The 26,231-nt window shown below is 35.9% G+C and overlaps 8 protein-coding genes and 1 long non-coding RNA gene across 9 annotated transcripts; 2 read left to right on the top strand and 7 right to left on the bottom strand.

Moving 5' to 3' along the window:
* Positions 1 to 67: 67 nt before the first annotated feature.
* Positions 68 to 3,268, bottom strand: LOC108122999 (23 kDa integral membrane protein). The gene is made up of 6 exons (XM_017237884.3): positions 3,213 to 3,268; positions 2,459 to 2,554; positions 1,152 to 1,325; positions 929 to 1,090; positions 673 to 870; positions 68 to 611 (listed from the first exon to the last, which is right to left on the bottom strand). Exons 2-6 carry the CDS (start codon positions 2,513 to 2,515, stop codon positions 537 to 539), a joined length of 666 nt encoding a protein of 221 aa, XP_017093373.1. The 5' UTR covers positions 2,516 to 2,554; positions 3,213 to 3,268; the 3' UTR covers positions 68 to 536.
* Positions 3,269 to 3,343: 75 nt separating this feature from the next.
* Positions 3,344 to 7,016, bottom strand: LOC108123026 (protein late bloomer-like). The gene is made up of 6 exons (XM_017237918.3): positions 6,820 to 7,016; positions 6,054 to 6,130; positions 4,589 to 4,762; positions 4,366 to 4,527; positions 4,110 to 4,307; positions 3,344 to 4,050 (listed from the first exon to the last, which is right to left on the bottom strand). The coding sequence occupies exons 2-6, from the start codon at positions 6,108 to 6,110 to the stop codon at positions 3,913 to 3,915; spliced, it is 729 nt and encodes a 242-aa protein (XP_017093407.2). The 5' UTR covers positions 6,111 to 6,130; positions 6,820 to 7,016; the 3' UTR covers positions 3,344 to 3,912.
* A 2,775-nt stretch (positions 7,017 to 9,791) lies between these two features.
* Positions 9,792 to 10,830, top strand: LOC138926114 (uncharacterized). The gene is made up of 5 exons (XM_070278863.1): positions 9,792 to 10,001; positions 10,052 to 10,190; positions 10,251 to 10,333; positions 10,700 to 10,758; positions 10,815 to 10,830. The coding sequence occupies exons 1-3, from the start codon at positions 9,792 to 9,794 to the stop codon at positions 10,319 to 10,321; spliced, it is 420 nt and encodes a 139-aa protein (XP_070134964.1). The 3' UTR covers positions 10,322 to 10,333; positions 10,700 to 10,758; positions 10,815 to 10,830.
* A 1,049-nt stretch (positions 10,831 to 11,879) lies between these two features.
* On the top strand, positions 11,880 to 12,552 carry LOC138926058 (uncharacterized). Its single transcript, XR_011442378.1, has 3 exons — positions 11,880 to 11,947; positions 12,004 to 12,136; positions 12,194 to 12,552. It is a non-coding gene; the product is annotated as an uncharacterized lncRNA (long non-coding RNA).
* A 64-nt stretch (positions 12,553 to 12,616) lies between these two features.
* Positions 12,617 to 17,978, bottom strand: Tsp42Ee (Tetraspanin 42Ee). The gene is made up of 5 exons (XM_017238391.3): positions 17,841 to 17,978; positions 17,086 to 17,171; positions 13,629 to 13,988; positions 13,370 to 13,561; positions 12,617 to 13,310 (listed from the first exon to the last, which is right to left on the bottom strand). Exons 2-5 carry the CDS (start codon positions 17,143 to 17,145, stop codon positions 13,239 to 13,241), a joined length of 684 nt encoding a protein of 227 aa, XP_017093880.2. The 5' UTR covers positions 17,146 to 17,171; positions 17,841 to 17,978; the 3' UTR covers positions 12,617 to 13,238.
* A 239-nt stretch (positions 17,979 to 18,217) lies between these two features.
* Positions 18,218 to 20,027, bottom strand: Tsp42Ed (Tetraspanin 42Ed). The gene is made up of 5 exons (XM_017238390.3): positions 19,894 to 20,027; positions 18,962 to 19,153; positions 18,741 to 18,902; positions 18,479 to 18,679; positions 18,218 to 18,406 (listed from the first exon to the last, which is right to left on the bottom strand). The coding sequence occupies exons 1-5, from the start codon at positions 19,951 to 19,953 to the stop codon at positions 18,335 to 18,337; spliced, it is 687 nt and encodes a 228-aa protein (XP_017093879.1). The 5' UTR covers positions 19,954 to 20,027; the 3' UTR covers positions 18,218 to 18,334.
* A 483-nt stretch (positions 20,028 to 20,510) lies between these two features.
* On the bottom strand, positions 20,511 to 22,500 carry Tsp42Ec (Tetraspanin 42Ec). Its single transcript, XM_017238472.3, has 3 exons — positions 22,167 to 22,500; positions 21,066 to 21,251; positions 20,511 to 21,002 (listed from the first exon to the last, which is right to left on the bottom strand). The coding sequence occupies exons 1-3, from the start codon at positions 22,224 to 22,226 to the stop codon at positions 20,556 to 20,558; spliced, it is 693 nt and encodes a 230-aa protein (XP_017093961.1). The 5' UTR covers positions 22,227 to 22,500; the 3' UTR covers positions 20,511 to 20,555.
* Positions 22,501 to 22,639: 139 nt separating this feature from the next.
* LOC108123329 (CD63 antigen-like) lies at positions 22,640 to 23,627 on the bottom strand. Its single transcript, XM_017238473.3, has 3 exons — positions 23,295 to 23,627; positions 23,065 to 23,229; positions 22,640 to 23,003 (listed from the first exon to the last, which is right to left on the bottom strand). Exons 1-3 carry the CDS (start codon positions 23,544 to 23,546, stop codon positions 22,749 to 22,751), a joined length of 672 nt encoding a protein of 223 aa, XP_017093962.2. The 5' UTR covers positions 23,547 to 23,627; the 3' UTR covers positions 22,640 to 22,748.
* An 818-nt stretch (positions 23,628 to 24,445) lies between these two features.
* Positions 24,446 to 25,238, bottom strand: LOC108122944 (23 kDa integral membrane protein-like). Its single transcript, XM_017237802.2, has 3 exons — positions 24,987 to 25,238; positions 24,759 to 24,923; positions 24,446 to 24,700 (listed from the first exon to the last, which is right to left on the bottom strand). The coding sequence occupies exons 1-3, from the start codon at positions 25,236 to 25,238 to the stop codon at positions 24,446 to 24,448; spliced, it is 672 nt and encodes a 223-aa protein (XP_017093291.2).
* Between the last annotated feature and the right edge of the window lie 993 nt (positions 25,239 to 26,231).

The raw sequence follows: 26,231 nt of genomic DNA, 5'->3' as shown, positions 1-26,231 counted from the left end.
CCAAAATGTTACCAACCCGACTCTTATACAAAAACAAGTTTATTAAAGACCTTTATTTAATTAGTTAATTTATAAATATCTTTAAATAAATAATTAATATTTATTTCATATACATATTTATGTGTACATTTAAAACAACGTGAGTGTTAAATCCATATAATATAAATATTATAACATATATCTTTTAATACCCTTGCAGGGAGTATTATAATGTATGTGTGCAACGCAACCATAAAGGCATAAGTGTCCGTCGGTTTCTGAACGAAAAGACAATTTTAAAGCTAAAAATTCGAAACTTTCCTTTACAGAGAGAAAGTTGGGATTTTTGTAACCTTTTTTTTGAGCACGGGCTTGTTGTACCAATTATATGAGGTTCAGCTGTACCCTATAGCTGCCATATCTTGCAGATCGGAAATGTCTATTTAACTGCCTAGTATTATAATCTTGACTCCTCCCAAAGTTAGTTTTCGTATCTTTTTGTCAAATATAACGAGCCATTTTTCAATTTGAACAAGCCGAGCAATAGGTGTTGGCACCTACGAATAATAGGTGCGACGTGCATCGTTTCGAATCGTATTACAGAGGCAGCAGGAAATTACACTCAACAGAAGCTGAAAACATATAAAATTTTTAAAGGATAAGAATAAGATTCAAAAACTTTGAATAACTCACCTCGGCACCAATAAGAACACAAGCAAGAATGTTGAAAATGTATAGCAACTTCAGCCAGTAGTTCTCAAACTCCACCCGACAACCTGTGTGAATCAGATTTTCGGGCTTGGTCTTGTCATGGTTGCGGAAACAGGTGTCTGGAGGCAATCTATCGTTTACGATGTAGTCCTGGGGACTGCCGCGGCCACAGCATTGGAACTAGAGATAAGATTTAAGTTAAAACTAGGTTTTAATTCGAAATATCTTTGACAGTTACCCAGTTTTCGTAAAGGGACATGGCTCCTGGACTGTTTAGCTCCTCCTCCCAAGTAGTTTCCAGAGGATAGGCCAGGTTGGATGCCACATCCTTCTCATAGGAGAATAACAAAACGACGGCAGCGAACTGAGCAACGATGACTAGGCAAAGAAGTACAATAAACTGCCAATAAAAAATATTAGTCATTTGAAATCAACAGCTATTTATAGAGGTGAAAACTTACTGTGACTGTGCAGCATACATTTTCGCGCCAAGCGGACAGATATCCCCAAAGGACGATCAGCAGGGCGGACACTCCCAAGCCCACGTAGGCATAGGCCGCTGTTGAACCGACTGCATTAAGATCATAGGATACCACCACGTAGATTCCAAAGGATATCAGCACCAAGGACAACAACTGTAAGATTATAAAAATGGACCAATAGACATCATAAATTTAGGAACATCAGAAGTAATCATGGGTTTTATTTGAGCAAAATTAAATGGTCAACAAGTAAGTTAAAAAATAACGTAATGTGATGACGCCTTACAGATGACAGTCTGTAATTAAATAAGAAACAAATTTGTTGAACAACAAAGCTCACATGGCAATCTGTTGGGTTCTGGAGTACAGACATTTATTCTAATTCGATGTTTTCGACTTCCCCGAAGAATTTAACTAGCAAGAGGCGTCCCTATGACTAGCCTGTCTGGCGTCCCAGATAGACGCCATGAAAATTATTAACATTGGGAGTGGGGAGTCGAAGACGGGATAGTGTCGGGAGGACACCCAGGAAGGTCACCCAAGACAAACAGATACCCCAGGACTATTCGCACAGACAAGGTCAGTTGATTACATTTCATATCCTATGTGCATATATCAGAACGCTTGGTTAGTTTATGTCATGGGGACTTGTTTGTTTGGCTATGCAAACACTTTTTTTAAAAAATGACGCCATTTATACATATGTATGTATTGTATACAAATAGTAAGCATTTTATCGATGTGTGCATATTATGATGGTGAATATTAAGGGAAACCGGTTAACAGAAATGTTTGTTTGTACAACCGTGAATGATTTATTCTGAGTAAGTTCTGCACGGAATTTTGACGGGAATTCGCGCCACTTGTGCTCCTCCTCAATATCGATTGGGAATGCAATATTGATGAGCTTGTGACTGATTGATACCTGATCAAATCAAATTCTCTGGGACTGACCTCCAGGCGCATCTGTTCAGTCTCACAGTTTACTTGCAATTAAATTTTTATGAATAAACCACTAATTCATAATCGTGGAAACGGGCTGGTCGTTAGACATGTTTACTATCGCTTCAATGAGTTCTTTTCTACCTAGCAACCAAAAAAAGCGCCCATATCATAGGTGTGCGTAATGATAAGATTTCCTTCCGGCAATGGTCAGGGAATATGTATTTTATTTTGATATAATTGTTGATATTAATGTCAATAAACACTTCTCAACGTTTTGTACTTAAGAAGGAATACAAGGGAGCCTGTCTAGGTATACTTTACACTTATATACAAATACTAACCGTACAAATAATGTCCAGTCCGAAGACCACAACCTTGAGGCACGACGTGGACGCCATGATGATAGGATTCTGGACCTAAATAAAGGCGGGAACAAGCTGCTTGCGCATCGAAAAGATGTGTTATTTCTATCTGTTTTCCTCTCGCATTTTGTATCTTAAATAGCTACACACTCTATCAGGCCCGGATCTATAGACAGTCAATCAGGGTATACCCCTCATTTAGGGAGACAAATTCAGGCATCCTTCTTAATCGGAGATCTACATTTGAATAATGTCTCCTTACCTCTATTATATTATTTATTAATTTTGTAACATAATCCAAGTGTCGGTAAGGTTTTCATAAAACACATAGATCCGGGCCTGTAGAGTCTCTCGCAAATGGCAATAAACGAGACAAAATTTAACAAAAAGAGTAAATGTACAATAAAAAAATAATAGGAAACCACATTAACTTTTCTATTCAGACACAAAGGTGGCAATTTATTTTCATTTAAATGTTTTCTTTAACATTTGCAGTAACGAATTCTGAAGTAATATTCATGATCACTTGAGGTAGTTGTTGTTTAAGTTAAAAAGTTCTCTACTGTAAAATAACTTATCAAACACATTGAAAAAGACTTAAGCAAAGAGATCAGAAATATCCGTCTTCTATCTTTATTTTTAAGTGCTCTTGGCTTCTCGTTTTCACTTTGACATCGCCCTTACTAAGAAATTTTTATTTTTATTTGTTTTTACGAAGAACTTTCACTTGTACCTTTATCCGCGTTTCACCTCTCTCGCATCACGGTTGTGAAGAAACTGGAAAAAAAAGCTTAACAGCTGTAAAAGTCTCCATGAAACTATCGATTGTATCTATGAAATACATGTAGAAAGTTGAATATCTTTTACAAGTAGATACGAACCTCATGTCAAGTTTGTTTTTGAAAAATTAGACGGATAATTTTAACATTTTAAAATAGTACCATTTCCTTTCACAAAAAGATTTTCTTCATGCTTTTGCTTCTATCATGCTTTTGCTTCATAGAAATCCAGATTTTTAAATGCAACCGGTTCAGGGCTCCAACAAAAAATAGGTCATTTTCTGAGCAAACAATCGACAATCGACTGAAAGCTCAATAAGGCACAAACCGCCAAAAAGTTTTCAAATTGGGGATATTTCCAATAAGTAGGAATACTTCTAAAGATACTTTTAGATCTTTACAAATCATCACCATGGATCACAGTTGGATTATTTCTTTAAGATTACCCTGATAATAGTGCCAAGTACCGGGCCTAAGTTTACAGGTACTATTAAGGATATTTTACCGAAGAATTTTTCCAGAAAATTGTTTAGTTATTTTTTTATAAATGTTCCGATGTTAATACTGATGTGAGGAACTGTGAATTTAGTACAACTTGTTTAGATGCTATGCATTGTCAGGTAAAAAAATATAATATTTATAAATATGGTCAGATCATGTTAGCATGAAAGTATTTCCATTTGTTTCATAGCAGATATCTCCGCCATTAGGTTCGGTGTTACTAGTTTTTGTATAGTAAGTGCGACGTGCATCGTTTCGCATCGTATAGCAAGATATAACACTCAAAGAAAGCTGAAAATATATAAAATAGGTAAAGGAATCAGTTTTTAAATCAGGTTTAAATAGCTCACCTCGACACCAATAAGAACACAAGCCAGAACGTTGAAAATGGTTAACAACTTCAGCCAGTAGTTCTCGAACTCCACCCGACATCCAGAGTCAAGCAGATTCTCGGGTTTGGTCTTGTCATGGTCTCGGAAACAGGTGTCTGGAGGTAATCTATCGTTTACGATATAATCCTGGGGACTACTGCGGCCACAGCATTGGAACTAGAGATAATTTTAAAGTTAACCCTATGTTTAATTTGTAAGTCTCTTCATCAGTTACCCGATTTTGGTAGAGGGACATGGCCCCTGGACTCTTTAGCTCCTCCTTCCAAGTGGCTTCCAGGGGATTTGACAAATGGGATGCTATATTATCGTGACGGTAGAATAACAAATAGACGGCAACAGCCTGAGCAACGATGACTAGGCCAAGCAGCACAGTAAGCTGTCAATAAAAAATATTAGTAATTTGAAATCAACCTCTATTTATAGAGGTGAAAACGTACAGTGACGGAGCAGCATAACTTTTCTTGACGAGCAGAGAAGTATCCACAAAATACAATCACCACGGCGGACACTCCCAAGCCCACGTAGGCATAGGCCGATAAGGAACCGACTTCATCAAGATCGTAGGATACCACCACGTAGATTCCAAAGGATATTAGCACCAAGGCTAGCAGCTGTAAGGTAATAGGAATGGGAGAATAGGATTATTCAATAATTAAAAGCAATAATTTGGACATAAATGGAAGGTAATCTTTAAAAAATAACTTCGGGTGAAGGTAATATACCCCAGCAATTCAATGGGTGCGTTGTATATTAAAAAATATTTATCTTATCGAATATTTATAAACATTTCACAAAAATATTGGCCGATTCTAATGGAACAACAGTTTTGTTTAAGAATATAGGTATGTACTTTTGGAATTTAATAAATATCATTTACAGCATGGCCCACATTTGTGCAAAATTATAATACCCTGTGCTTTGTTGTACAAATAATTAGATTAAAAACTATTCCAGATGCCACTTAATGATTTTTATACTTGAACCTAAAAGATCATATGGCAACCTGTTGAGTTCTGGAAATAGGCATTCGATCGATTCGATGTGTTCAACATTCTCTAAGAGACACACTAGTCACTAGACTAGCCTTCCTGGCGTCGCAGGCAGACTAGAACTAGGAGTTGGGATTTGTTAACAGGATGTATGGGGGGATACCCAGGACGGTTACCGAAGACAAACAAATGCCACAGGATTATTCACATGCAAGGTCAGTTTATTACTTTTCAAATCCCATATACTACATATGTACATACATTCCTATGTGTGTCGGAAAGCTATTTATGTCGTGTGTAGCATGACATATTATGTCATGAAGAGTTTTGTTTTTAGCTGTATAAATTAAAATAAGTAAAAGCTTTTTTATTTCTCTGCCCATATGTCTTCATACATATGTACATATAGTACGCTTTACTGCTTTTATTCAAACATATGGACATTGTTAACTCCCGCCATTTGTGCTCATCCTGAGCTTAGAAGCGGCCACGCAGTTTACAGTCAATTAAGTTCTATAAACAAACTTGTGTTCGGCCCCAAAAACCTTAAATATTTGCAAAGAATAGCCGAAAGTTGGCTACATGCATTAAGTTTCGTTCGTATATACTCTGTCGCGGTTCGCAGTAGATTTTGCTCTCGTTTATTGGTACTGGTATTTAACCTATGCTCCTGGAATAAAACCCGGCCGACCCCTGAAATAATTTATTAATTCAGTGGAATTCATTGGGTCATTAGAAATTAGATATGCCGTCGCTTTGATGAGTTTTTTTTTACCTAGCAACCAAAAATAACCATCTCCATATGTGTGCGTCAGTGATAAGATTTTTTTCGGTCATAGTAGACGAACGATTTTGCAAAAACCCAAACAAATAAGTGATACTGTTTACTTAAAAAATAAACATTAATACTAACCGTGGCTAAAGTCTGCAGTCCGAGGACCACATACTTATGTATCGTTGTGGATGGCATTTTGGCGGGATATGATTGGCCTTTTGCATCGAAAAGATTGTTTATTTCAATATTAATATATAAACAATCTTAATCTTTCTCAATCTTAAAAGGGAAAGGCATTTTGACTTCTAACTAGATCCGGGTCTGCGTTCTTTCCTACAGAAAGACGCTCAAACCCACTAATTGACCAAAAATGTACAATTGAACAATAAAACACAAGACAGACATCTATAGTCGAGTTATCCGACTGTATGATACCCAGTACTCATCTCTTTTACACATACGCTTTTTTTTTTTAAACATTAAATTTAATAAACCTTTTAAATTCTAATCCTAAAAAAAATTTTGTTGCATACTTTGGTATATTTGGACCTAACATCTGAACAAACATCCCAGTTGCGAAGCAGAATACAAAACCTATCTCTTCTAAAATTCAGCATATAAATGTTTATAATTTGTCAACAAATCGGACGATAACTAAAAATTGACACAAAAGAAATATTTCATTTGTGGGGGCGGGAGAACATAAAAAAAAAACTTAAATCGCGTGGGTATTATAGCAGTCTTTATGCAATATCTTATAGCTGCTATATGTATCTCTTATAATATCTGTGATCCACGCATTCATGCTAACAGTTACATATGTACATTCACACGAATATGTTAAGAGTACTTTACGAGTACCAGGTGAAAATGTAGAAAATCACTTTTATTTTCAATTATTTACAGTGCTAACTATGTATTATAAGTAATATAAATTCCAAGCTTCAAGCTGAAGACCTCAGACACCTTGCCGCTTTTTAACAAGCGAGATTTTTACGGGTTTAGTCCGATCGGTTGAGGTCAAGGTTATTGGAAGCAAGGAGCATAGTGATGCTAGTAATATGATAACAAAAATATTCCGTGTTCCACCGCGGTTGAAAACATACTGGAATAAAAAAGGTACTAAAAAGAGCTTTACAAATATGTATCTATCGATTCAAACATCGATTCTAACAGAACCTACAAAGCATATTTAAAAAACTTTTATTTACTTTACCTGCACATATCGACGAATTTTCGCAAATCCTTTTTGACTTCTTTTTTAGACGTTATTGTTGGCTATGTTATATTTTATCCTGTTGCCTAAAATTTATATACAGTCTCGTAATTTTAATTTAAGAATAAATAAAATTTAAAATACTAGAGTGGGAACCCGGTTTCTGATAAAACAACCGGTTCAGACCTTCACTAAACTACAAGTCACAATATAAACGAATGGGGCACGAGGGTAAAAGCTCGAAAAGCCACAAACTGCCGTCAAGTTTCCAAACCATTTGAATATTAAATAGGTTGAAATACTTTCAAGTCACTTTCAGAAATATACTAATGTAGATCACGGATGAATTTTTTTCAAAATGCATCAAAACCTATAAAAAAATATATCTTGGATTTTTTGTCATTTTTTGGGAATCCCCTTCGAAAATGGGAGAAGCCTTGGGAGGGATATTATGACACACGGTGAAGGCCATATCTTTTCCAATTTTTACCTTATCCTTAAGCGGAGTACCTTTATCGATTTGTAGGTTGATTCTCCATAATTTTTCTATTAAATTTTTTAGGGATTCAGTCAAACATAGAATTCCCATCAAATTTTTAAAACAGGTGTGATAATTAGGTTTTTGATTATAATTATTTTATTGAACCAACTAAATATATTAGATCCCTTTTCAATTGGCTAAAAATGTCGATGAATATGCTAAATTATTAAATCTAAGGGAATACAAATATTGTATAATATATGTTTTATCGGAAACGCTTTTTTCATCAAAACTTACCACATAATCCCGGTAATATGTGAAAACGACGTAATCTGTAGCGATGTTGAAAACTGAGTATATGTTTAGAAATACAAAATAAAATTTAGGAATAATATTTTTTATTCTCCCTTCTAAATGAATATATTTACCGATAACATATACAGTATGTATTCCCTTCGAAACATCAAATCCGACATAATGTTGGTAATATTTCAAGCTGTACAATATTTCACTTAGGATTGATGAAACAGACATAATTGCCAAAGAAAATATTATGAATTTTAACTAAAAAATATGAATTTTGATTAAATGTTTTTTTTTTGAGTTAACACTCACTTTTATTCTTCTCCAAACCAAAAATAAACCATAAAGTGAATTTACAAAAAGTAAAACCGTTCAACATATCCAGATTGTCCAAATGTCTAAAAGGTCGTGGTGTTACTATTATATATCACTTTAATTTTAAATATTACCATATTTTTTATCATCAAATTCCGAAATCTAAAAAACAAACTTTTTTTTATATTTTTATTTATAAAGTCTTAGAGCTGTTGTTCAACAATACATACCATTATAAGAAAAACAACCGCTTGAAAAACAAACAAGAATACCGTCAATAATTGACAAGTTCTAGTGGTTTCGACGAGCATTACGGACAGACTAATGAAACATATTGCTGTGGCTTTATTAAAATGCATTAGTGAAAATGCTGGGGTGAATTAAAATTAATATACACTCTCTTAGGTCACCATCATTCGATTAGTCACACATGACCACAGGTAAAGCCTTAAAAAGAATTTTTTGTCGATGTAAGCAAGTAGCATATCCCACCAGAATGCTAAAATTAAATTTTTAGCTTATTACTTTTTTTTAAATGGACAACATACCAAAAATTCACAGTAATATGTGAACACAACATATTCTGTAGCCATGTTGAAAACTGCAAATATATTATAATAAAATTTTTTGTATATTTTTCTTAATTTACTCAATATTTTCAAAATGAAATTAATTTACCGATCACATATATAGTATCTATCTTCTTTGCATAGTTTAGTCCTTCGAATTGTAAGTAAAACCTTAAGCCGAAGAATATTTCGGATATAATTGTCGAAACAGACAAAATTGCCCATAACAATATTACTACTTTTATCTGTGAGTAAGAGAAACATAATTTTCTTATAAGATGAAAAAATGGTATGTAGTCTTTATGTAATTACCCGAATTTTTTTCCAAACCATTATCAATCCAAAAAGAGAATTAAAAAGCAAATAACTTGTGTTACATAGCCAGTTTGTATAAATATCTAAACACAATTTTATGTTATCCTTGAAAAATTTCATATTTAGTTTCAACATTTAAATTTTACCTTCCTTGTTATCGTAGGTCACAATCTGTAAAAACTTCAATTTTAAAACATTTCGATGAATGAAAACCAAACATACCGATATAATGTAACTTGTTCCATATAAAACCAATAAAACCACGATCAAAAAGTGACACATTTCAGTGGATCCAACAAGAGACAGAAACAAACTAATGAAGAAAATTTTTGGGACTCTTTTCATATTAGTACCTTGATTACAAATAATATAAACGTATTACATGCCCTACATCTTTACGATAACGTCTTTAATTTAACAGACCTTTATAAAATTAATAAACATAATTCTTACACCCCTGCAGAATGTCAAAATAAAACGATTAACTCATTTAAAATAAATATTACCTTACTGTTTCTTTTAAACATTTCACGTTGTTAGAGTAAAATGGAACTCTTTTTGTGCAGGGTATCATTATTTCCTACCTCAATTTAGAACTCTATTTTGACAAACTAGTAATTTTCACTATATGAAAAAAGGCTTATGTCCCAAACGCACTCAGTTTACTTTAGTCAGTCATGTGCTGCGTACTTCAACATCTGCTCAAAACTATTTGCATTTTAATAGCTATTTTTACACATATTATCTTAGTCTATGGTTTAATTAGTAGCTACAGCCAGATGGACATTAAAGACTACTTTTTTCTATCAATGAGAATGCATTTATATTATGGATTTAGCCTTTTTCATGGCATAAATGGAAACCTAATGACGGCTATCAAAGTTAAGGTTCGTAAAAATTCCAAAAAATTATTTTTTTATACATTTTTTCCATGTAGGATTTATGTTTTCTGCGCTACTGGCAATTGATGACATTCATTTATATAGTGGCAGGAATTACTCTACATTTGATCTTGTTCGACTACCATGATGAAGATTTTGGCTTAAGTGAAAAGGTCAAAAACTATTTTGGATTTGGTACGTTAGACATGTTTAATATGAGGATTACTTCATTCCTTTGATTAAAATGCATTATAGCCTACCTTTTGGTCAGTCTGTTAACCGTCTCTTTATACACAAGGACGCTACAACACAAGGAAGATGTATAGTTGCTATTATTAGTAAGTAATTATAGTTTGAATACAATTTCTGCTCTTAATGTTGCATATTAGGGGGATATATTATTTACTAATGATAATGATAGCGGGATAACCAAAAATATTAGGCCACCATAGATACTACCAACATTATTTTTGGGTTGCAGACACTTATTGGCCATGGCACTGAGAACTTTTATTTGCCTGACTTTTACATTCCATTTTTTACTCACCTGGATTCTGTCAGAAAGGGTTTTACCCTGCCTAACACATTGCATTGTCTATTGTAAGATTAGAGAAATAATCAAAAATCCTAATTAATACTCGATAATTTTAAAATATTTGTAGCGTCATGGAATAATTGTATAAATTATCACTTTAATACCACAGTGTTTTTATTTGCCCTTTATGGGGTTGGCGGATTCATTTTGGCATTCACAACTTACAAGGTAAGAAGATATATATATTCTTTTAAAGATTCATAGAAATGCTATACTTTTTTCAGGAATATCACTTACTTTACTATTGGATACTTGTTACTGCTCAAATGGTTATTTTAATGACGGCCTATATTTTGTGTGCTTATATATTATCGGATATTGAAGTTGATTCATTGACTATGGTTTGGTTTGGTATTTGCATCATTAACTTAAAATATTCTGTTTTTTACACGGTATTTACATTTTTAGGTACATTGGTCTCAGGCTTTCTAACGGTCATAATTTATTTATTGACATGCAAAGGATTTATTAAAAATAACTTTTTTATAACTATTTTCGACTTGAGAGACGAAAGTTCGAAATAAAGTTTCTTGACAAACAAAAATTCAGAACAAACTGCATTTATTTTTTATGTCTTATGTTACGGTCCTAAAAAATACGATACAAGAACATTTGTCACATAATCACTTTCTAAAATATATCTTGAAAAAGGAAGATTAATTTAGAGAAAATGACAAGCTTTCAATTTAAAATTATTCATATTTCAGTACTTTTACTGATCACATTAAAATTTAATACCGATGTATAATAGAAATGCGCTTTTTAAACTCAAGCTTTCGTAAGTTTTACGGGCCTTAAATAGTTAAAATTATATAAAAGAATATAATTATATATAAAATTATATATAAGATATATATATATAAGAAAAAATAAAAGAACTTTTAAATATTAAAATAAAATAAAAGACATACACTTGTGGCTTTTAGGAGCTTATCGCTGGAAGCTACATTTTGGGAATAATTAGCTACATAATCATCACACTAAACGACCATCGATTAATATAAATGAATCCCAAATTGTTCAAATAATGTTACGATATTACCTCACTCTACCATAAAGGTAACGACTGAGGTGGGTAAGGCTAAAATACATCTAAGGACAATTTATATTCAAAGCCCGCAGTTCTCATACATGTTCCAAAATGTGTGTACCAATTTGTCGCGTTTTCGTATACATTATATTTGTATTAATTACAATTTTAGCCATTTTTTTAGAAACTTTTTATTTATATGGCTATTTTTTTGATTCGGATCCTTTATTTCATGATTTGCGTGATTTAGATATGGTACATCTCCTGGAATTGGTTTCATCTCTAGTGGCTGTTACAGGATACTTTCTAAACCAGCTTCATTTTAATGTAAGTAAGCTCCTAACCATATTTTTTAATGTTTCTCAGTTGAATAAGTCCTTCAGGTTAAACTTCTGCTTGTTCTCTGGATGATACTTTTCATTGCTATTAATATTGTGATGTTTTTCATTATCGGCATAATATTATTTTCCCCATTAACGACAAATTTCGAGGCACTTGTACAAATATGCTACATAAGTATGCATTGTTTGATTTTTTAGTAGAAAATATTCCTAAGTTTTGTGTCTTTTTTAGGTTTTGCTATTTATTCTGGTTTCAAGGTTTATCAAAACATAAGCAGCATAACTTATTGGTGGTCGAAACCCAACGAATCTTGCGAAGAAGCACACAGAGAAGCTGCAAATACTAAAATAATTAATATAGAAACTTTTTTTCCAAAATGTTAAAACAATTCAAACAAAATAACGACCAATACATTTAATCAAAATAATATTTTCAAAAATCAAATCAAGGGTAATTCCCTATATTTTCTTCATTTTGAAAAATATCCATCCCTACGTGACTTACGTGATAATTTTAATGAAATTGAGAATCTTTTTTCATTGTAAAAATAAAACTAAAAATTATACTTTACTGGACCCGGGGCTCTTCCTTATTACCCTTTCAACAAACACCATTGTTTCCCAATCCGTAACAAATTTTAAACTACTATAAGACTTTGGTATATAAATACGTAGTAAATGCTTTATTCATACATGTAAGCCATACGAATTTTCTTTAACATAATGCGGGTTTCAAATTGAACTCTTATACGGTGTTTCTACTTTACAAATACGAATAGAATAAACATTTTTAATGAAATAGTTATTTCTCGTTTTGATTCCAGTGTTTTAACAGTTTAGTGTTTATATGTACTACATATATATATATATATAAATACGTTTATAAAATTTTTAAACAAAATATCGTTTTTATTAACGTTTATTTATTGTTTTCAAGGGTTTTCAGTTTACAACAAGTTTGTACAAAGGCTTTGGAAAATACTTTGCTTGCTCATTAGGTAGTAAAACACGAATTATACCAATATATAGAATATATATAAAATGTAAGCGTTTCAAATCGCCTTAAACTAAGCATTTTTCCTTTGTATCGTTTTCGTTTTTGACAAATAACTTAACTGCTTTCCAATCGAAGGCGGCCATGTTTGCTTTGACCACCATTCATGTACATATTTGTGCGGCGACAATGGTAAATATTAATGAGAATGTGTGTCACTGAGTTTTGCTGGATGCCTGCTTCTGCCTCTCAATGTAGGAAGGTGGGTGGGTAGATGTGTCACTTAGTAGGCGTTCCGGCGCTTGTAGTTGCGCACATTGTTGGCCAAGCAGCAGGCAAAAATAAAGCCGATCAACTAAAAAAAACAGGACGTTTTTAATCACAACACGTATTTAATTGAGGGTTAGTGCTTACCTCGACTCCAATCAGGCCAATGGCAACGTATTTAGCCTTGTCAGTGCTGACGGACATGAATTCGACGAACTTGTCGCGGCATCCTCCATAGTAGTTCAGTGGGTTCAAGCAACTTCCAGCGCAACAGCTGCTGGGCAGGGTTAGTCCTTCGCTAATGTAATCGGTAAACGAATTCGCACCGCAGCAGTGGAGCTAAAAGATTGTCCAGAGTATCAGTAACATTGAACAAAATGTGTGATAATGTGTCACAGTCACTCACCGATTTCTGAATGGCATCGAAAACTCCTCCACGACCGCGGTCCGATTCCCAGGACTTATCAATAACCTCGCCCATAGCCGTATCGAACTTCTCCTTGTTGGTAAACAGCAGAACGACCAGGGTCAATTGCAGGATCAAGAGGATCAGCAGGAAGATGGCATAGCTCATGGTCATGCAAACGGACTCTCGAATGGCGCCGCAGCAGCCCAGGAACGAAATGAAAACGACAATGGAGCCAACGCTAATCAGGACGATCGGCATGAGGGCCTGGGGCGGGAAGCCCACCTGGCCATTGACCTCAATGGTTCCGATGCTATTCAGGATCAGCACGCCATAGACAATACCCAGAATGCCAATAACCTGAAAGAAGAAAGCAAATAAGTAAAGTTAGATTGAGTCATCAATTTCAGTGAAACAAATGAGAAATGTCGTTGCACTTCCAACGAACAGCTCTAAATATAGTTCAAATTAATCATCTCGTTCTTGTTTAGTTTAATTGAAAGTGGCATAGTACCAGAGCGCTGGCAATTATCATGCTAAAATAGACTTAATTACCCCAGAGCCCTAGAACTGACCTCAGAGAATCAGTAACGGGCCCTGGCACGCCATCAGCCCCTGATAAGCAGGGAGATAATTAAAATAAGTGACAACGTTACGTAATTCTTGGGTTTTTAGGCCAAAAAAAGTGGTCCAAAAGTATTTACTTGTCAAGGGAATTGGGCTTTAACCATCCGATTTGATCTGATTAGATTAGCTGCTCCAAGACAAGCAGCATCCACGTCCCCTGACATTCACACATGACACTCTACACAGCTTGGCGTAGAAATCTGGACAAGGTCTAGAGTGCACTGCTTTTTGGGGATTTTTGTTGTTGTTGTGACGGGGCTGGGCTTCGTGCCCCCAGACAATGCAAATCAACTTTGATCTTCAGCCAGAAACGACTGCCCGCCCGACTTGCTGCAACAATTGCCCCGGCTATTAATTGAATTCGCTTGATTTGATCATCGTGCACACATGGCCGTTGGCCTCACAGTATTTGTATCTGAAAAATGTATCTACATACTAGTATATCATGTGTGCATGCCCACACTCAATTCCCCTGATTTGGAACGCGACGAAGAGCACGATGAGATCAAAATTCATCTGTGGGCGGTGGCTGTAGGCTTTGATACAGAACATACTCGGCTCTGGCATGTCAAAATTTAATACGAATTAATATGAGGAATGAATTCGGCTATTCAAAGAAAGAAAGCATATCGCCCGCTCTGCTAATTGTTCCACTTTGTGTTCACAACAAACATCCACATGTAAACAAGAGTTTTCGTTTTGGAAACCTGTTTGTGGCCAACTTTTCCTATCCAACTTTTACTTAGCCCCGTTTTCGCTAACGAGGACATTACACAATCCATATTAATATGGCCGAGACAAAGCCGTCGACCACATTCCCCATAAAGCTGTCAACAGCAGCAGCTTCAATGACGTCACTCCGAAGCGAAGCTGGAATGCAAATAGTTTCCTGAAATACCAACGAGTCCCCCACAACGTCCTGGGTTCTGAGATCATAAGTGTGGAGGGAGATAAAAATGGAAGCGGAAAACAACCCTATAAGCCATCCACAAAAGAGCTGAAGTTTTCATTCCATATTTATTTATCTAGTGGCTAATGTTTACTGTACATTTGGTGGAGAGACCACACCCAAAACTTCTGATAGCCTGCCTTGGCGCCAAAGCCAAGACAACGCGCAGTGACACCAGATATTAAAAGATAGAGATTAGAAGGACGAAAAAGCAACAGGAACAGTGCGTGTTGAAAATGTGTAGTAATTGGGAGACAACTATTAATTGTTAATTGTCCGAGTCATGCAACCGCCATATGGCAACAAAATTATTAAGCTATGTAACGCCATAGCGTTGTACTCTTCCAGACTCTCAGCTTTATTTGACTAAGGGGATATGTAAATATTTACCCCCGAAGTTGTTTAGTTAGTGGCTCACCAGAGGAAACAGCTATCGACGCGGTACTTGGATGAATGCGGGTCATTCACGACCTTACATTCATGGGCAGAACTGTAACACCTTTGCCGATTCACATGTTGCATATAAATACATATATAATAAAATTATATACTTCACAGGTTTGTCATTAGGTGACTGTTCGGTTCTAGCCCGCACATCACAGACGTGAGGCGAATACAAAACCCGATTCCATGGGGGTAAAAACAAGCTGAAACTCTGAATGCCTGGCCGGCACAGTCATTGCCATGTTGTAGTGTTTAGTGTTCCACTTGTGTTTCCCCCTTTTGTTGTTTCCACATTGCGAAATATTGTTGCTGTTTCGTCGAGCGTTGCGGCAGCACTTTTTTTTCTCTCGTATTGGAGCTCTGAAAGGCGGCTTGTTAATTTATTTGGCTTGACAGTCGACTGTGTTAGGTACTCTCAGATACTCAGATATACATACTCAGATACTCTGTATCTAAGAAGTATCACAGACAGAGCTCACACACACACACACCATCCAGCTAGGCACGCCACTAGAACCTAACTTGCCGACTCGTGTAAAATTAGATTCTATATACTTTATAAAAACTGCTGTTCTGACAACAACCAGGTGTTTGTTGTTGGTCTTTTCTTTTGTTTTATCTGAACAGAGCAACAGGTTTCTGTTTTCTTTCCTTCTTTCGAATTGTATGTACTCATTCACCTATTTATACGCTGGAATATACAGATATAACCATAAGTATATAGGACTGTGCCTAAAAAAAACCCAGAAACCGCAGTCCTTAGTAATATTACTGATTATTTTTTTCAAAAGCATTTTTTTAAAGGGTGTCAAGCTAACTTGCACGTATTTTTTTAGGTTTTTTTACGCTTTTTCATTGAGCTCGCCTTGTGACTCAAATAATTCACAAGTACTCGCGCAGTTATGGTGAGGAAAGTGATTCATCTTATTCACACAACTTTAATAAAATATCTACCTCAAAAAAGAACTACAAATAAGATAATACCACACATTAAAACAGGACATGAGAAGCACCAGGTAAGGGATATTTGAAGGCAAAGGAAGTGGCTTAGCTGCTGCCGCCCCAAAAATTCAAAAAAAAATAAATCCAGTCTTGCTGGAAGCTGAACTGGTGCTGATAGTGATGATGTCATCACAACTCCAATAACGAGCAATACACAGCGTTGAGAGTTTCTCAAATTCTGAGAGCTGTCTGGTCATCGACGATATTCCCACACGAGTCTAATATTTAGGAGGGGACCCCCTATATGCATATTGCATGCAAATTTGCAATAAAATTGGACACATTATCGGCTTGAGTTTCAACAGCCAGCCCTTTCGTAACATATTGTCCCCTATTTCGGCTTTCACGCAACGCTTTTGCACCGGTTTTCGATTTCTGTTGCAGTTTCGTTTTCATAATCACTATCGCACATATCATATATGTACATATACTCACCGAGACCAGGGTGTTGAATATGAAGAGTATGTACTTGACCAGAGATGTGCCGCAGTCCATGTTGCTTGGATTTCACTTGGTATTACCTGGAAGCGAAAAGTCACGATTTAATTACCCAATTTTAGGACGTAATTTGTTAAATATCAGTATATTTAGGCATTAAGACAGCTGGATGTCAAAATAATAGGAAAAATCAAGCCTATTTGTTACTTGCAAGTCGATACCACCGGGCACAGCCTTCACAGATCTGATGCAGGGGTTCCCCCTCTTTTTCTGGGAAGATGAAACGCAACACAAAGTCATTTCGAGACAAAGGGAGTGATAGAAAAATTCTCAAGCCTGGCCCATTGTTGTCAAATGGCCAAGACGGTTGTTTTGGAGCACGTTGCCAGGGTTACTAGAAAGCCAACGCAAAAGGTACGCAACGAGTGCAAGTTTTTCACATCAATAACATCAAGGATGGGATGCGTCAATGGGGTCATTGCACTCTGCAGCAGCCGTATTGTTATTTTTATTTCATGAATTTTCTTCCAATTTTCACACAACTTTGCGGCGTCTTGTCTTTCTTGGCGTACTACGCAGTCTTTTGTTTGCGTCTCCTTTTCACCCTTCTTCCACAACAATTTTCAACCACTTTGCCTCGCAGCATCGCTACCAAGGAGTAGAAATTCATCGCAATTTCGATGTGTCAGCCTGTTTTATCACACACTCTTGCTAATTACTTATTAAATGTCTCAATCGCGACACCTCATTACCTTCGCTTTAAACTTGATATAATTCTCTGTCCGAAAAACGTCCGAACCGCCCGAAATCAAATTTTGCTTTGAGGTTTCTGTGGCTTTTCATCCTGCTTTGGGTTTCGGTTGAGAGTGGAAACCCTAAAAGCAGTGCTGATAAACTCTAGTTTCTGTTAACATTCTGTTAAGCACTGTTACACTATACTGGTTTTCGATAACATGTCCGATAAATCGATATATTATTCACTTGGCGCCAAGAAACGTTTTTTCGAAACTACACCATAGACATAGTTTAATGTTTTGATATTTTGGTTGATAGCTACCGGTTTTTATTAGTTCAATATGCTAACTATTTAAATTAAATCATCCCTACCTCCTAAAAGTTACAAGATCCCTTTTTAGATTCTTTATCCCATAATTGGTGATCCCATTTATTACATTTATAACATAGTTATATTTTTACTCGATTTAATGGGATAATATTAATATTTAATAAATACACTCCTCAGCGCTTAGTAGTTCTGGCGTCTCTGTGAGTTTCGGGTCTGATTGGCCAGACAGCACCCGAAAATGAAAGCCACAAGCTAAAATAAAAAAATAAAAATATTTTTAAAACAAAAATTCTTCTCGGTTTAAAAAAGGCTTCGGTTAGTTACCTCAATGGCGGTCACGCCCAGACCCGCGTATTTGATGATATTGACGTTCGTGTCCCAGAAGGTATCAACAGCTCCAAGACATCCAGGTCTTCCAGTTACCTGTGTGATTGAGCACGTACTATTGGAGGGAGAGTCGCAGCAGGAGGCAGGAAAAGTTACAGACACATAATCAACGTAGCTCTTCAGACCGCAACACTTGAACTGTAAAAAGTATTTCATATAGTTAATCCTTAAGTTTATTTAAAGATAGGTAATATCTTACCGATCGTTGCAGAGTGTCCAATAGGAGGGAATCAGATTTTCGCTGGTCCCAGATTGTCTGGACAATCTTTTCCAGAGATTGCTGAATCTGTACATGGTCAATCCATACATAAATGATTAGGGCCAATTGACCGACTAACAGCACCATCATCACAGAGGAGTACTAGAAAAATCAAATTTAAATTAAAAACAAGGAACCAAGGATTAAGGCAGACTTCCTACCGTTGTCAGACAGCAGGCATTCTCACGAATGGCTCCGCAGCATCCCATGAAGGCGACCAGAAAGATGAGGCAGCCCAGGACCAGGATAATGATGGCCACACTGTTGGCAGTGAAGGTTTCTCCGACATTCGAGAAATCCTTAATGGATGCTACCATTATAGACCCAAAGGTGATGAGTAAAACGCCACATATCTGCAAAAAATAAACGAAAAATCAAAGTTAGTGTTAGGCTTTAAAAAAAAAGAACAAGAGGAAATCGAATAAGTATCGGTTATCATATAGGCAAGACCCTCATCCTTTTTACTTTTAAAGTTTTGTTTTTGGAAAGAATTCTGAAGAAATGAATAATAAGCCCATTGACTCACTAGTACTTAGTAAATACTGAGTACATTTAAATGGTATGACTAACAACAGGGATATCTAAAGTATTTAGAATTTTAGGTGCATTCGTCACATGATTTTAACCTAGTTTGAAAGGGATTTTATTGCGGTGGGAGAGCAATTTCCGACTGCTTTTCTGATCTGAATGTACAATAAATAATCCCCTTTCGCAATTGCATTTTTGTTCTCTTTCATATTTTTTAGAGACTGAATACATACAAGTGTACATATCTACTATCAAGTATTACTCATTCCCGTTATCTCCCTGAGGTACAGTGTGTTTTCCTAAAAAGTTTCAGCCCATTAGCCGTAATTACGTTCGGCATTGGCATGCGATGATTTATTTAAAGAATTCTACGTTTTTAACCACTTTAACCAGTTTCCAGATAAGATAACTTTCGAGAGCGATATCCACGGAGGAGTCTTGAGCCTGAAGATTTAATTTGTCTTTGCTTCGCCGATAAGATATAGAAGCAGAGCCAAGGGTTATGTTTGCAAAACTCGCTAACGTTGAAAACTATTGTCCAACCCTTGTGAAAACTTTTGCTTACCACAAACAATATGTTGAATATGAACAACACATATTTCACAAAAACCCCACCGCAATCCATGATTATATTATTATTGGTATTTAGCCGGTAGAACACACTATTCGTTGTAGCTTGTTTGGTTGATCAATCGTTACTGGAAAGTTTTCCCCCTTAACTGTTTTTATAAGTGCGATTCTTATCGCAAAAAAAGCTTTTCGAAATTATTTAGTTCGAGAGCGACATTTTTTTCCACCATATAAATCAGCTCGATATGTTGCCTACTTTTAGGATATTTTTTAAAAGGTAAATGGAGAATTAAAAAAATACTATATTATTTTAAAATATATTTTTGTTTTCGGCAAAACAGGCGAACCAACCAAAATGCACATCAAATGCAGAAATGCTTTGTAATTTTTTCGGTTAAAGAGGAATTTTATTTTGCCCTTTAATTCTATAGATCTAAGCTCAAAAATCAAACACTCGAAAACATGCTTAGAGAGTTTCTTTTGTGACCTTGATATTTGCATTCAAACATTTTAGGATCTAGATTCTAAAAAATATTCCAAGGCAATAATATATTTTGACCAACAGATTGTTTTTTATCAAGTTATATTTTTATTAGAAGAAATGGAAAGAAATTGAAAGAAAAAGAAATAATTTATGTATCTGTGTATTGTGGATATTTAGGCGTAAGCCTGGCCCCCTGCATTCTGTCTACGCATGCAGTTCGTCAAGGCACCGGCGATCAGGAAAACCACAAGTTCGAAAATGCAGATTCCCAGGCCAGACCAGCGGATGATGTCCATGTTGTCGTACCAGAATTCCGTAAACTTCGAATTGCAGCCGGGTCGTGATTGGTAGACGTAGGAGTCCATGCAAGTGCTGGAGCGATCCAAGTATCCGCAGCAGGTTCCGGGTACAGGCAGATTGACAGAATTATAGTTTGAGTATCCAGTATTACCACAGCAACCAAACGCGTCCTCCAATAAGCCCATGGCGGTGTAATCCTTATTATTCCACAGGTTGCTCACCAGGTTACTCATGTCGCCCAAAAATGCGTTCCGGTTCACAAATACCCAGCAAGTTAGCACCAATTGCAGGATGAAGAGCACAAACATCATGCTGGTGTACTAGAAAAGTGAATAAATTGTTTTTATAATTGGAAATATTAAAAAAAAGGATGCTTTACTTACAGCTCCTGTCATGCAAGCGCTCTGCTTGAAAATTCCAAAGCATCCAAAGAAGGACACCACGAATATAAGGCCACCCAGGACAGTAATGCAAATGGGAATAGTGTTTGGATCTTCACCCGAGCCATTGAAATGACTGAGATCGGATAACATAATCGATCCCAAAACGATCAGAAGGATGCCGACGATCTAGAAATACAAGAATGATATGTTTGATTTGATTATATCGACTCAGAAGGAGGTCCTGATCAAAAATATTATAGGATTGACCAAAGTTACAATGCCCTCGACAAGGGTATAATAATATTACGTTTAAATTGCTTATAAATCAATAGTAGGTTTATAGATTTATAAATTATAACTGAACACATACATATACATATATACTTAAAGTCTTTACTTTACTTTTATAAAAATGTACTACAAAAAAAAAACCGATATGTCAATTAACTGATAAAATAGGTGTGTGTCAATAATATTACAATAATATTTTTTTCTTTACCAACAAATGTCCATTAATAATAATGATAAACCTCATGACAAGGAAATATAGACATCGAAACGACCGATGAGTAATAGGGAATTTTTTGAGTTTCTTATTTATTTTCAAACGCTGATGTAAGACTTAGAATAGTGCTAACTGCGGTAATTCAAAAACTTAATTTAAGATTTTAAATCTTAAATAGTTCTTAAGAAGGAAATTTTTTCAGAAAGAATTTAATATTTTATAAGTATTATACATTAAATTCTATAAGAATTTAATATATCTTTAATATAGGACCTAACAAAGTCTTATCTTATTTTAATTAAATTCATTAAGAGATCAATTTCACTTCCTGGATTTATTTTTATCTCTGTCTGGCTTTAGATTGGGAATATTTTCAGAATAATAAATTTAAGCATGTATACACTGTTAAACAATATTTATTATTTATATTTATTTTATATTCCTTAAAGTCAGTTAAAAAATAAGGTTTCTTTTGAGAAGAATGAAAACACAACTTTTTAAAAACTGCAGTAGTAACTCATTAATAATTTATTTCCACTATTTTATAATTATTTAATGTCACTTTATTTATCATGTTTTTCCAATTTATAACTCACCAAAAACACAACATTAACAATGTATAAAATAAAGTTAACTATTCCAGATAGGCAACCCATTTTGAAGACTTTTGAATTTTATCCTTTTTAGTTATTTTACAAAGTGTAGTTTTATTCCAGAGTTTTGATCAGATTTTATCGCGTTTACGCGTCGTTTACTTTCGTTCGATTGGAGTAGACCTCCACTGGGCTACCATTTATAACTTGGCCAACAGACACCAGCGATATCAGAAAGATACCCCAAAGTTTGTTATCATAATCATGGCTCAGAAGAAGGATAGATAATGGCGGCATTTTGCGGGGAAATCGATAATAATTGCCATATGGAAGTGATTCATTTCTGAGGGCAATTGATCTCAGAACCGGGGCGGTGGCCTTATCAACTGATAAGTATATAGTTTTCGGGAAAAACATCAACTTGACCCGATAAGATAGGCAGTAGCCAACAATAGACAGCGCATAAAGCAATAATATTTCATTGATCTTAATCTAGTTGGTTTTATTTACGGCGAGTGATGGAGTTGTGATTTTGAATTTATGCTAGTAACGTAATTCTCTGAAGTGATGGATCAGACTACCGATTTAGCGCTTCCGCATCGCGCTGGCGAGGCAGCAGGACATGATGAATATGCCCAACTCGAAGAGGGCAATAATCAGACTGCTCCACCGAATGATGTCAGTGTTGGAGGCCCAGAAGTCGACGAACTCCTCCTGGCATCCGATCCTTTGAGTGTAAATTTCGGCCTCGCACACCCTGGTCCGGTCCTTGTATCCGCAGCAGGAGGCAGGGACAGCGCTACCATATTGTTCGTATCCGGAGTTACCGCAGCACTTGAACTAGATTCGAAATCAATATATTAGCACGAGTTTGTATCATTTTTATTATATCTATACTTACAGCCAGTTGGAGGGCATCCATGGGGTAGCCCTGGGCGGCATTATTCTCGTCCCAGGCCTTGTCGACCACCTTGCCCATGCTGGCCAGGAACTTGTCGTTTGCCGCAAAGATCCAGATCGACAACGCCAGTTGCAGACCAAAGAGGATCAGCATACAGATGGCGTACTGAAAAGAGGAAAATTGCTGGTCAGTAAAAATACAATTTAACTTTACTGCCATTTGTCACTTACAATGGTAGTGCAACAGGCATTCTCCCTAATGGTTCCACAGCATCCGAAGAAGGCCACCACGAAGGTGACGCAGCCCAGAACGAGGATGGTGATCGGGATCGTCTGCGTGTTGACAGCTCCATCAAAGGCGGTGAAGTTGCCCATGGTGGACAGCATGATAGAGCCAACCACTATGAGCAGAATTCCTCCGGCCACAAAGATTAGATTGAGGAAGTACAGCAAGTACTTGAACATCGCGGATAGACAATTCATTTTGCTGGATTTTTGGTTTTCTTTTCGTTCGTTAGCGGGATAATCCGTTCGTTGCGACTAAATTCGTAAAACTGAACTGTCTCCCGGCCACAACCGGCCTATTAAAGCCCATTCAAGGCACTCTTCTTATCAGAGGCGTTGCTTATCTCGGCCATAAAGTTTCCAATGTGTTTGCCCAGAGAGTTCTCTCCTCTATGTACTTGACAAAGTCGTTCAATGGATCTTATCACATTGCACCCGGGAAGATATGGACTAGACCCCAAAGCTTGTACCACCCGAAAATGTACCTGATAATCTCTGTGAATCACATATACCTTTGGAGCATTCATGAAATTGAATCTGTGGGGGCGTTGGTCCTCATTAAGATGAATCATTCACGATTTGGACACATCCCAAGTTCGCCCTTATCACGGACCTTAGAGCTGACTCATAAGAAACTTTCTGTTGGCCACCGTTTCCGCGTGAGTCCCCCAGGTTATCATAACCTATTCCAGGGACTATCAATCCCATAATAAAATTTTTGGCGAGTACACTCCAAACATTGGCAGCACGATTAGGATTTTTATATTGATTAGGTTTGTTTTTGTACGAAATATTTTTGATATAAGTAAGTCAATAGCCATTGATTGCCTTCACAAATAAAATAGTATTTATGTAGATTAGATTCACCTCCACAAACCAACTAAATATTCTCGAATGATAGGTTAGTTCTATGGAATATGGCTCATAAATACATAAAAATGTAGCCTATATAGGAGCGACAACCGGGCGTATACTTAATTCGTAAAATCATGACGCAAATGACGTAAACATTCAGGAAAAATTAATTTTAGATTTTAAGGTTAATTTCGTTAATCAATTTTAATTTTCTTTATTATTTTTAATTGATAATTCAAATATTAATTCCACCTCATGGCTCGGGCCAAATGGCAAGAAATAAAGAATATGCCAAGTTGAAAAAGAGCAATGATTAGGCTGTTTAACCGGACGACGTCCATATGGGAGATCCAGAAATCGAGAAACGCATCATTACAACCAGGTCGATGACTGTATATGTGTTCCGAGCACTCCTGAAGGCGATCTTCGTAGCCACAACAAGAAGCTGGTACGTGTCCACCATACTGTTTGTAATCCTCATTACCGCAACACTTTAGCTGCCAATTAAAAATAAGAAATAAATAAATCATTTTGGCTTGTTCTGTACAAACTTACGGCTATTTGAAGAGCGTCCATAGGGTATCCATGGGCCTCATCGTTGCTTCTCCAGGCCTTATCCACAATACCACTCATAAAGTCTAAAAATGTATCCTTTTCCACAAACAACCAAATCGAAAGCGCCATTTGCAGACCAAAAAGTATTAACATACAGATGGCATACTAGAAAAAGTTAGGGATTCCGAATACTCATGCATCTCCGAGAATTTTAAGGACTATGCTTACAATTTTTGTGAGGCAGGCACTTTCGCGAATAGTGCCACAACATCCGAAGAATGCCACCAAGAAGGTGACGCTACCAATGACAATAAAGGTAATTGGAAAAGTAACAACAGTCGCTCCATCGAATTTTGTAAAATTTCCTAAACCATTTAACATTAAAGCACCAAAAACTATTAGGAAAACTCCACTGAATACAAAGACCAGATTGAGAAAGTACAAAAGGTACTTAAAAAACGATGATAGGCAATTATTCATGTTCTTTGATTTTTAGTTCGTTTTTGAAAATCCGTCTGGTTAAGTGAGCTAACTAAATGGCACTAAACTCGGACCGAATGATTCATGTTCGCCTCTCATCTTATCATCCTAATAAAAAGCCATGTTACGTAGTATTTCCCATATGATATGTATTGAAGGGTCATATAATCTAGGTACTATCCCAGATACAAGATTATTTATTGTTATTGATTTAACAAGAGATTTAACGGTCTTTTTCGTTGGTTTGTCTAAATATAAATAATTGGATATATTTCAAAATCAATTTAATATAGGTCCATTTTTATAACAAATTTATTAATTCCTTATATTCATCAATTTTCAAATCCCCATTTTCAAGGGATCCCATCAGAAAAATGGACAAAAAATTGAAAAAATATTTTGTCTCAGGATTTTGATGCAGAATGGTGGCGAATCGATCCAGAAATCGTTTAAGGTACTCCGCTTGAGAATCGGATGAGAATTGGGAAAGATATAGCCATCACTGTGGACCCTATAGGGGAAAACAGCATTTTCAAGGGATTCCATCAGAAAAATGGACAAAAAATTGAAAAAATATTTTGTCTCAGGATTTTGATGCAGAATGGTGGCGAATCGATCCAGAAATCGTTTAAGGTACTCCGCTTGAGAATCGGATGAGAATTGGGGAAGATATAGCAATCACTGTGGACCCTATAGGGGATAGCCGCATTTTCAAGGGATCCCATCAGAAAAAAGGACAAAAAATTTAAAAAATATTTTGTCTCAGGATTTTGATGCAGAATGGTGGCGAATCGATCCAGAAATCGTTTAAGGTACTCCGCTTGAGAATCGGATGAGAATTGGGAAAGATATAGCCATCACTGTGGACCCTATAGGGGAAAACCGCATTTTCAAGGGATCCCATCAGAAAAATGGACAAAAAAAAATATTTTGTCTCAGGATTTTGATGCAGAAGGGATGCATTTTCAAGGGATCCCATCAGAAAAATGGACA

This window comes from Drosophila bipectinata, chromosome 2R, assembly GCF_030179905.1.
Source record: "Drosophila bipectinata strain 14024-0381.07 chromosome 2R, DbipHiC1v2, whole genome shotgun sequence".
In the NCBI taxonomy this organism is placed as follows: Eukaryota; Metazoa; Arthropoda; class Insecta; order Diptera; family Drosophilidae; genus Drosophila; species Drosophila bipectinata.
Note: the sequence above shows the minus strand (reverse complement) of the source record. Positions and strands in the feature narration are given on the sequence as shown.